General features: G+C 42.3%; 1 protein-coding gene across 2 annotated transcripts in view; it reads left to right on the top strand.

The window, feature by feature from the left end:
- Nucleotides 1–11,745, top strand: part of LGR4 (leucine rich repeat containing G protein-coupled receptor 4) — a 70,393-nt gene continuing 58,648 nt past the window's right edge. For both annotated transcript variants that reach the window (XM_062494283.1, XM_062494280.1), the window contains exon 1: nt 1–603. In XM_062494283.1, the coding sequence (XP_062350267.1) occupies nt 419–603 (185 nt within the window). In that variant the 5' untranslated portion in view covers nt 1–418. The remainder of the gene's footprint in view (nt 604–11,745) is intronic.

Genomic DNA, 11,745 nt, shown 5'->3' with positions numbered 1-11,745 from the left:
CTCTGCCCTGGGCGCGGAGCGGCGCGGCTGCGGGACCGGGGTGGGGAGGGCAGGGCCGGGTGCTGCGAGCGGAGCCGCGGCTGCCGAGGGACCGGAGCGCACGGCCCGGCACCGCCACGGCCGCCCCTCGCGCTGCCTGCGGAGCTGAGATGAGCGGTGGCGAGCAGCGCTGCGGGCTGTGCAAGGGGCAGGCGGGGGGCGGAGGGCTGACTTCCCGCTAAGGCAGCCCCAAAGCCGCGCCGTACGGAGAAGCCTCTTTATTTTTTTTTTTTTTTTTTCTTTTGGTCGTTGTTTTTGGTGGATTTTTATACGTTTTCCCGGCAGCCGGCCAGACTCGGTACGCGGAGGGCGCCAGCGGAGAGCCGCAGGCCGAGCCTAGCCGGGCCGGGGGGGGGCTGGGCGGTCGGCGAGGTCGGCGATGCGGTGTCTCGCTCTGCTTGGCCTCGTCGTCTGGGGCCTGGGGAGCTGGGCCGGACACAGCGGCGGAGCGTCCCCCCCGCCCTGCCCGGCCCCTTGCAGCTGCGACGGCGACCGCGGCGTGGACTGCTCCGGTCGGGGGCTTGCGGCCGTGCCTCCGGGACTCAGCGCCTTCACGCACGCCCTGTGAGTTCGGGGCGCAGGCCAGGCTGGGGGCGGGCGGGCAGGTAGCCGCGGCGGGTTCCCCCTCTCAGTGGCGTGTACGTGGTTGTTGTGGCCGCGGGTCTGACGCGGCCGACTCCGGGGCCGCCGCGCTCCCCCGGCCGAGCTCGCGGTGGGGCCTCCGGGCCGCACGCAGGGCCCGGCGCCGCCGGGGCAGGTGAGCTTGGCAGGGCCTGAGGCGGCACCCCGGGGCTCCGGTGGGAGGACGTGAGCCGGCCGACCCCGAAGGGATCGGCCTCGGCGGTTTAAAAGGCTGGGAGGATGCTGCTCGGGTCCTGTGGCGGCGAAAGGGGAGGTCTCGGGGGTTCGGTGGGGCCCAAGCCAGTGCCGGTGCCGCCCTGAGCCGGGGGGGAGCTGCTGTCCTCACGTGTGTGTGCGCCTCGGAGTGCTGTCCTCGCCCTGAATCGCCTTTCTCCGTAGTTCTTCGCTAGAAACCGATTGCTGGGCTAGCCAGTTTCCTCACAAAGGTTAAGGCGTTTTCAGTCCGATGAACGCGTAAGTCTGGTTAAATACTCCTTTATAAAATCTCCGCTGTGCCAAAGCACGGGGAAACCTTGGAAAAAAACAGCATAACGAAGCATCGAAAGTTCATTGAGTTTTGTTCGGGAATGAAGATAAACATAAACTCTTAAGACATTTTTTATCCCGTATTCTATAATAAGGTTGTAAAGCAGGCAGAAACTTGTAGATCGTGTGTGGGGTTTTGGTAACTTTAATAATAAAATTTTAATTGAGGAATGAGCGCTGTTCTGTAGAGACATGACCGAGGAGGGATTTGCAGCTTTCAATACGTTAGCTTTGCTAATCCACAAACCTGTTAAGTTTCACAATAAAACCTGTCAGTCTTGCCCCACTTCTCAGCGCAGATTTCACAGGGTGGAGCAAGGTCTAGTATGGGCCAGTGGTCAAGTCTGGTATTACTAAAGCTTTGCCGTGTTTACAACATATAATACAGCACGCTATAGCAAATGATGGTACATAGTTTAAGATCGGTATTGAATTGCTGTTTTGTCAGAATACAACCATGGTGTGTGCCTTCGAAAATTGCTCTTCTTTTTGTTTTCCTACAGTTAATATGCAAAGTGTATTCTTAGTTACTGGGTGTTTAGTTTACTGAGGAGCTTAACAATTTCTCCTACATATTTGGATTGGTTCTTTTAGTTGCTCAGGCTGGGTGCAGAAAGATTACTGGGCCTTTTTTCTTGTGTAGTGTTTGATGAATAGTAGAAGTTGCAGGTCTCAGTTCTTACCTGTGTTTAAATATTTTGTTCCTATTTTTGTGCTTACAAGGTGTTAAGTGGGACCTCACTTTGTGTTGTTTTTCCTGTGGCACAAATGGTGGTTTCTGAATGTTTGGGTTAGAGAGTTAGACGCTGCCATCGTGAATCCTTGGACTTAATGTTAAAGAGTGTTCTCTTTCCTCCAGAGATAAAAAAGGGAAGTTAAAATTAATCAAGTGCTTGGAGTCTCTTTGGTAGAGGCTGCATTTAAGCGTAAGATTTTGTGGCTTCTGTATTGTCTGGCTGTCATATAAAATGGACTGGTACATCCCTGAGTGTCTGCAGCGTGACATAAGTTGTCTGATGGGCACAATTTGCCATAGCCAACACCCATTAGAGATGAGACTACCAAAGAGTTTCAGTTTATAAGTTTCTCTTTACAGTGCAGGTAAATTTCACACAGCCAATGTGATACTTATGGCAAAAGTGAGAGGAGATCTGCACAGCTCCAGTGTATTTTGGAATGAGTTTTTGTAGGTTTTGATTTTATGCTCTTTGAACTTGAGAAGAATCCGTCTGATGCTGTGGCAGTGGAGGATACTCTTGATCCCCGTTTGTGTATAGTTCCTGCTTCCTTATTTACAGAAGGAGAAAAAATGGATGACTTCTTGGTACTTTTGGGCTTAACTAGTCTCTTGTGTAGGGAGGCTGCTAGAAGTTTATGGTATGTAGAAGACAGTTTTGGAGGCAATAAAAAACTCAGTTCTAGCCTGCTTGAACTGGGCAGTGTATAGTTTTGCCAGAGATGCTGAGCTGGTTAGTGTGGAAGAAGACAAGAAAATAAAATCACACCCCTGCATGACGCGTTTGTCTCATGGAAAAGCACCTTAGCTATGTGAAGAAAGGAAAACTTTCCTGTGCTCTATGTCAGGCACCTTAGTGATGTCAGGAAAGCCCCTTAGCATTGCTGCAGGGCTAGTTTTTGATTATAGCCATGGTAGCAGAGAGCCTGTAGCCTGCAGATGGCTGAAAGAGTGTTACAGGTGATGTTCTGTGACACTAAAGCAAAGGTATGCCTAGATTTTTGCGTTGGCCATGATAGAGCAACAAAAGAAAAGTTGTTCACAATTAATGTTGGCAGAGAATGAGCTCCAAGGCAGTTGAGAATTATGGAAGGGACCCGGCATATCATTTTTACTAGTTCTGTTTTTTTAATTTCTTTGTATTAAATCGAATCTTTCAGCCTAGCTTCTCAGGTGCTGCCATGAATGGTCAGGCAGGGGTTTCTGTAGAGCCTTAAAGGCATATCCTTAGAGAATACCCTTCACATTCCTTATTTCTGTTTATTCAGCTCTTGACTGATCCCCCGCTCGTTTCTTGCTTGCTGTGGTGGTTTGAAAGCACGGAGAGAGGGGCTGGTGTGTTAGTGGGGGGTTATATGATTACCAAAGTATGGTGAAGTCTCTTGAGGATAATTCTGTCAGACCGAGCAGCTTGAAAAGATGGAGTCACTACTTTTGAGTCATTGGTGAACTTTGAGAGGTGATATTTGAATAAAGCTGTCCCAACTGCAGACATCTCAGTGAAGAGATTTTTGGGAGATGTACAAATGCTCAGAAAAGACAGGTGACAGCACTCAGTCGGAGCTTTCTGAGGGGATGGGATGGATGGGGAGGAACTCAGAGAGAGTTGGGATGACATGACCAAGGATAATTGCTTGATACTTCTACTGTAGGCGACTGTTCTGTCTAATTTAGGTAGGTGTTCATGTAACTCTTAATTACCATCTGCCAGTTTTTCTGTTTATGAAGAATCAGTTTGCTTGGTTGCAAAATAACTGTCATCTGTGCAAGTGGTGCTAAAATGCACAAATGGTTTTTGTTTGGGTTTTTTTTTCAATGCTGTGTGCTCCTGATTTTTGCTGTGATGTTTCATGTGCCATGTTCTAAGAAACTTCATGCTAGTGACTGGAAATTGTGGTAAGGCATGCATGTGCTTGTACTTCTCATGGATGTCAGTTTGAGAACTGAAATTCCAGTTTGGAGGATTTAATATTTGTGTGAGTCTCGTGCAGAAGAGTAAAAGCAACTAATTGTAGATAATTACTTTTGGAGAGATCCTCGTGGGCTGACAACCATGAGGAAGATAGTCCCTTTTCAGTGTCTGCTGTTATATTTTAGGCACTTGAAATAAGAAAACAATACAGATAGTTTTCACTCTAGTGGTTCTTGCATGTATTTTTAGGGTAGGGCCCCTTGCTTTAATTTTTCTTTCTTTGAGTTGTGAAAGGTGGAGGGGGGGAGCTTAGGAGCTTTGGCTGACCTAGACCAGGGGATAGACTGTCAGGATGAAATTGTCATCTTGATCTTTTGGATTTTTTTGCTCATTTAACCTAATAGTGCTGTATTTCTGTGTGCTGTTATGCACTAGCTGTATGAGGTCAGGATGTGGCAGTTGAAATCTTTTTTTCAGTCGTTTTTAACTACAGGTTGCTTCAGCTGTCACAGGGTTGGCAGTGTGTGTTTTGGTATACGTGCTGTCTAGAAGTACCTACATGCTCTCACGGCTGAGTGAGATGCCTTGCTCTATTTATGTATAAATGGCAAAATGATGTGGTTCTGTTTGGATTGAGCAGAGCTTCCCCCCCTTTTTTTTTTGATTTTTATCTATCCCTGTTATTTTTTTTTTGTAGAATGGTGATAAAATGTAGTAGGGAGGTGTGAGGTGTCTTCTGATATACCTGGTACAAAGATAGAGATATTTGGTGTACTGCTGTGGTCAATCTTAGTATAGTAAGGATTGGGCTGAAGTTTATTAATGATGTCTGGTGGAGTTGTTATGAAAAGTGAAGATGTCCAGATGTGACCTTGAGTCTGGAAAATTTAGTATAACTGCTGTCTCTCCTGAGACAGAAAAGCCTTATCTAATTAGAAGTTTGAAGGTGTTACAGGTAAACTATTCAGTTTTTCACTTGCCTGTGCTACATACTGGTGATGTGATGGCAATTAGTGATTCCATACTTCTTTTAGAAAGACATGGTCATGTCACTTCAATTTGAATATTCCTGTAAGTCAGCAGAAATGGTGTTATATTTGTACAGGCCCATGAAATACCACAGACAGGAGGAGTATTTCAGTTTGCTGAACATGCAGTGATTCCAGCAAAAGTCTTTCCAGCATATATCACCCAAGGATTGTAGTCTTTACCTTCATTTTAAACTGGCCAATTTTTCTGTCAGTCTTGTAAAGAAAGTAGATGCTTTTAGGTAGTGTACATAAAATGTAGTGGTTCATGTTTCAGAGTTGGTATCAAATTTTGTGTTTTCCTCTTTACCTTTTATCCCTCCCTCCAAAATCTCCAATATCCCACCATAGCATGTAATTCTCAGGTATTTGGCATTTATTTTGTACACTGAGCTCATTTATATCAGCAATATGTAATTTCTTGTTTGATGCTTACTAGCAGAGGCTTCTTAGTGTGATTTTTTGGGGACTAAATACTAAGATCAGTCTGCAGCATGTAAAAAAGTTGGACTTCAGAGTAAGCAACTTTATTCTAGTAAATAATTACCATTTTAGTTCTTGAGAGGAATTTGCTAGTAACTATCTACTTGAGAGGGAAATATGGAGGCTGTAATAAAAGGACTAAAAAACAAAACAAAAAAAACCTCCTGGAAGGATCTTTGTTTTGTATTCTACATCTAAGCCAGCAATTTTTGCAGAACACAAGCTCTTATTTACCCGGAGAAAATTACTGGCCTAGATTTCCAAAGGGCTGAGCACCCCATCACATTTTAGAGAGCATGGTAGCTGTGGGGCCCTGGGAGTATCTCTGAATGTCAGAGATAGTCCTCTCAGCCACTCTTGTGCATCTCCTAAAAGCTTGCTTGCAAAGATGAGCCTCTTGTTTGGAACGGGTGGGAGCTGATGTTCTGTTTATGTTTCAGGGGATTTGCTAACAGCCCAGGTTTGCCTGGCCCTTGTTTTACCAAAAAGCAAGGGAGTGAAATGGATGGGACTGCTTTGCTTCAGCAAGGCTGCATGAAACTTCATCACCAGCAGTTACTCTGCTAAGGGGTGAATGTGTTTCAGATGGCAGCTCTGTGCTGCCAAACTGTGGTTTTGGGTCTCTTTAGGGAAGAAGCAGAAAGTCGAAAATAGCTTGAGTAAGAATTAGAGAGATCTGTATGGTCCTATAAATAGGAGACGAAGGTAGGAGAAGGTACATAAGAGGAGAAGCAGCCATTCCCTGTTTGAGGAAACTTGTAAATTGAAGCAGCAGAGTTTTAAATGTTGCATGACCTTTGTTTACAGAGATACCAATAGTATGTCGTGGATTAGAGGTCCCTGGCCATCTTCTCCACCTCGTAGATTCACCTTCTGCTTCAACAGTGACCCAGGATTTTGCTGCAGAGAAATACTCTTCTGTAGTTTATCATATCTGCCTTTCAGGTACTGTTGCAGTTTCTGATAAGCTGTTCTCAAACTTTGGCTTGAAAAGAGATTTCTGGTCATGTGGTGTTGGTTCTCAATGCACTCACACCACTAGCTTGCCCTGCACAACCCTGGAAGTAGCTATTGATATTTCCTTTGCTGATAGGTGGGCAACTGGTTCCATTGATGCAGAATTGAATGCAGTGATGGTTGTCACAGGAGCTCACATAAAGAGGAAGATCTTGATGTTACTGTATAAATACTGTTCTCACTATAAATATGTCTGGGAGATTTTCTTTCAGAATCAGGCCCAGATTTATTTTTTTCCAGATAAAGCTGGTATGTCCAAATTTGAAACATTCAGTAGATATAAGGGTACCTGGAAAGTATAATTAAGTAAAAGTTTATGTTCCTGTCAGTGAGTTTCACTGGAGTTGCAAGTCTCCAATATTTTCAAATCGTATGTCACTTGTTTAAAAATATATACTTAGCAGAACCCATTTTATTTTACTCTTGAATTTTTTAACTGTTACAGGCTTGTGACAAGGTCAGCACTTTCCACTTCCCAGGAACATACTCCTGTTGCTGAAAGATTAAGGGAAATCTGTATTTCAGCTTCACCTTGAATTTGAAGGCACAATGATATTATGTATCTCTTACAAAACCACAGAGACGACTGTAGCGATCTCAAAAATAACAGTTTAAAGTTGGTGTCTGAAAACTGCTGTTGAATTTGAATGGATAATAGCAAACTGGTGGCATTATGCACAGTGTCAGCCAATATGGTAACATGTTTTAAAAAATACAGATAGCTATTTTTGAACAGGTGATGTTGATATATATTACCTGGTGGACTGTGGTCTGATGTGTGTGAGGGGTATGTTTGATTTTGGGAAATAAGAATATCACTTCAGGAGTTTTTATCAGCCTCTTTACCTTCCTGTGTTTTTTTTTTGTTGGGTTTTTTTTTTTTGGGGGGGGGGGGTTAATATTTGGTATTTGCTGAGTTAAAAGGAAGTAATATTTTTCCTTGGTGGCCAGTTTAGTCATGCAGTGTTTTGGAGTTAGTAAAACTTTGGCTACGTTTTGAACTTTTTTCTTTTTTAACCTACTAAAAGGTATACTATTAAATATATTTTGTTTGATTTGATGTCTTCTCAAAAGAGCAATGGTCTCCATAGCATGGCAGAAATGAACATTAATTCCTTAGGTGTCCTTTGTGTGCTTTTTGCATACGTATCTGATGAGTGCAATTCAGTAAGGATACATATAAAGTCATGAGTGTGTGGAAGATAAGAATGATATCTTCTTCATAATTGGAAAAAGTTTCTCATGCTTCTCAAGTCATAGCAGTTTTAAGTGTATTCAGATGTTTGTTGGTATAATGTCAGATAACGCTAAAACATTTAAGATTTTTTGCTGAAATGTGATGTTTAGTGTGCATCAGTATTGAGGTTTTTTGTTGATGTTCAAATCTAATATCGATAAATACATTTAATTAAAAATATTTGTTTATAACTTGTTCACCTTTAGGTAATTGAGACAGTGGTTAGTGACTTTTGACAACTCAGTCTCAAGAGTTTGCAGAGTAAAGATAAACTTGAAGTAATTTCTGAGTCAGAATTTTTTTTAATTTTTCATCTAAAATCAAAATTAAAATGATGAAAGTTAAAGTTCTCCTTAGGACTAGGACATACGTTGCAAAAACTAGGAACACCATCCCTTTATTTCAAATGTAGTAACTAATTCCTGCATGCTTTGTGTTAAAAAAGGAGGAGGAGCCTCAGATCATTATGGTTTGGAAGACGGGATTGAAGTTGCACAGAAGGTTCTGTCTTTGGGGCAGATTCCAGGAGAGCACATGCGAATTATGTACTGTGGAAAAAACCACCAAAATGAAGAAAAATCCAGAGTCAGGTGAAGTTGTTGAGACGACTGTGGAGGGCACCCTCAGAAGTCAGGTCCTTGGGGAGCAAACAGCTGTCTTTCCAGCTGTCATTTGAGCATTTTCTTACTGAAATATGAAGGCTTTTTTTGTTTGGTTGTTTCCTTTTTTTTTTTTCTTTTAAAGTGATGTGATTCCTCCTTTTCTCTCTCCAACCAGTTGTAGTGAAATGCTAGACCTTGCAAGGACTTCTTTCACCCTAAAACTTTTAAGCAAATATGTCTGGACTTTTAAACGATTACATGATTAGTAGTGAATCATAAATGAATGTGCAGTTTCAGAGGTACGCAGGGAAGGCCTAAACCGGTTTTATTTAGCTTAATAATGCTACAGATGTAGTGGTATATTTTGTAAGGTTGCTCTCCAAAAATGTGCTTTAATTTGGGAGTTTTGCCATTGCCTTCTTGACATCTGCATACAGATTAATAGCCTGACCCAGTGCCCCAGTGGGGAGAGCAGCATGGCTGTGCTTTCAATAGGCGTGTCACTAACAATGAAAACATACAGACTATTTCACTCCCATCTTTAAAAGTGATGTATAGGACTGTAAGGGCAGGGGGCTGGGGGCTTCAGACTTCAAGGCTGATTGGTAAGCTAACCATAAGGTTTGCTGTGAGCAATCAGAATGTTTTTGCTGAAGCTGTTGTGCTTTGCCTGGCACTGTGTTGTGGTGGCACAAGAACCCCAGATGGAGAACCATGCTGTTTTGACATTGCAGTAATGCAATGTATTGCAAAAGTATTGCAGAGACCATGCAGTACAGTTCACCGTGGTTGGGTTTCATTCTTTTGTATGTGATACTATACAGTGTTTTTTCTCAATCATTTGGGAACTGTGGTGGTTAGTATTTGGTTTTCAGTAGATGCAAAAGACATGAGCACAGGTATGGGTCCTGCTGGGATGTACCTGGGGGTTGGTTTCTCCTGTGTCCATTGCTTCCCCTTTCACAGCACAAAATGGCACCTGCTGTTCCCTGCTATCCAAACAGGGCATGGCAGTGTGTTAACTTGTAAAGTGGGAATTTGTTTTTCCTTCACTCAGGGCTTTAGGATTGTGGCAAAAAGGCAGAACAGTTTGCTCCTTTTGCTGGAGGACGAGATGGTGCAAGTCAGGAAAGAATATTTGGGGAAGCTTGCTGCTCCTTGACTGGCAGGAGTGTGTAGCATCAGTTCTTTCTTTGTTACTAGAATTTGATATCTGGGATAAACTGACTGTCCTTTTTTAAACTTTGGCTCATGTAATTATGAAAATAACTCTTACTTGAGAAGTTTCTTTGCTGTTTTCTAAATGTTCCTCCAGATTAGTAGCAGATGTAATTTGTTGATCTGGATAAGTGAGGAGACTGAAACCTGTGACTTTGGAGTGCAGGCCTCTCTCTGCAGTGGGTCATTCTGTCTGGAAGCATGCATGGTGTTTTTCACGTGGCAGAACTGGTTGATGTGACCTTCACTCCACTTGTGCACGTAGAAGCTGTGAAGAGGTTGTCATTTTTTTCAGGTACCATGGTTGGAAGCCCTAGAAATATATTGTTTTTTTTTTTTTTAACTAGGGGAAACCTTTCTGAGACTGGGGAACATGTCTGTAGTAGTGCTCTTAGCAGTTCTGTGAGCTGCTCCTGCAAATTAGGAGCCCTTCAACCTACTGAAAGGAGTCCTGCAGTGTTTGGAGGATAGTTGCCGGACTTACTTGTTTTTTAAGGGAATATTGCAAAGCCATTGTCAGCAGCAACCTACATATTTCTTGTTCATCTCCTTTTAGTTTCTCTCAAGTACCTGAGACATGAAATGCTCATCATGCTGCGTGTTCTCCTGGGGTCTTGGTGGCCTTCCTGGAATTAGCTGGGGAGAGAAAAGGAAATGGTCTTTTTTTGTAAAGAGTCCTACTCTGAGAATATAGTTACTGATGATTTGGGCTGCACAGGATTCTGCCTTTTGGTGATGTTTTGCTGCTGTTGGTTTTAACATTTGGGTTTAAAAAAAAACAAACAATGGAAGTGGAAGGGCTAATATTGACCAAACTGTTAATATTTTACAGAAGCTAGTGAGAGTCTTGCTGGGTGTAGAAAATCCATATCTTCTGCAAGGGCAAATCTGCTGTCTCTGTGTTACTATTGCTAAGTGTTTACTGGAGTCATTATATCTCTTCAATATCAGGTCAGTCATTTATTTAGAATTTACTTGCTCTTGCTTGACATTTTTTTCAAAAATTTCAGCTAGCTTGTTTACATGTTGTTTTTCTTTAACCTGCTTACTGCAAAGGCAGATCTCTAGTTTTCAGACCAAAAACGTACAGTATCTCAATGTGCAAGAGGATTAAGCAGGAATTTAATTTGTTTTAGGATAATAAGTGGCAGTTGTTTACTTCTTCAGCAGAATACTTTGCAGTATTGCAGCAAGACCGGTTTTTCCTCCTTAAAACTCTTCAACTCTCCTAAGCAACTACGCCAGTAAAGCAAGTCTGTGTATTCAAAAAATATGAAAACAATAATATCTCTGAAATCCTGTTTAAGAATAGGACTTGCTTGCACTGTGATTGTATCTTCACTTGCACACAATAATTTTTTTTCCCCTAATAGCATGAATGGGAGAAATTCTATAACAAACATCAGATAAATATTCAAATACCCTTGGTATTTGTCTCACCAGATATACTCCTGATGTCCTTCAGGCAAAGTACATCACCTGGTCTAGGTTCATTCAGTGCCATCAGGAACAGAGAATAGGGGAATAATAATGTAAACAGAAAAAAAATGTCCCTCATGCCATTTTTCTTTGAATTTGCCTCAGTGAATTAGGTGCCCAGTCTGATTTATTTTATTATAGAAAGGTCAAGGTTGATATTGTTGGCCACTTTACTGTGCAAATTGACTTTCCCACCAGTTTGTCCTTTGACATCTTCAATGGGAATAGGCAGCTTCTGTTTCATCTCTGGCCTCCAAATGCCCATCACTTTAGAGGTACTGGAGAAACTGAGGATTCTGCAGTGTTTATGATATATGTACATATTTCAGAAAAATCCACTTCTTCCAAAAGACGATGCATTAGTTGCATTGTGCTGTTACTGAGAAAAATAACAAGAATTATGTAGTGCCTACTGTCATCCCATGTGCTAAGTAAGTTTTAATTGTTGGTGCCTTCCTTGAACTGTCAAATTGAAAAGTAGTTTCTTAAGAGAACTTATGACTCTCAGTGTGAATCAACAGGCAAAGTGTAGAGGTAGTTTTGCCTGTGATCATTTTCAGTCTTACAAGTCTTTTGCATCTCTAATTTAAAGAAAGAAAAACTACTGAATAGTAGCACCCAGCCTTGGGATTTGAGCCCTGCTCACATTTGTGTTGAAGTAGAAGCTTTATGTAGTTAGTGGTGAATTCTGTGTAGCTCTACTGTACATCAGTGGGAATCAGTGTACATCAGTGCAGGAATGTAGAGATATCTGGCTTAGCAACTTAATCTAAGGGCTTTGCTAAGAGTTAAGAGTGACTTAGAAGATTTTAAAGTTTGGTAAAGGA

This window comes from Cinclus cinclus, chromosome 6 (genome assembly GCF_963662255.1).
Source record: "Cinclus cinclus chromosome 6, bCinCin1.1, whole genome shotgun sequence".
NCBI lineage: Eukaryota > Metazoa > Chordata > Aves > Passeriformes > Cinclidae > Cinclus > Cinclus cinclus.
The sequence above is the reverse complement of the archived record's forward strand: the minus strand, read 5'-3'. Positions and strand labels throughout refer to the sequence as shown.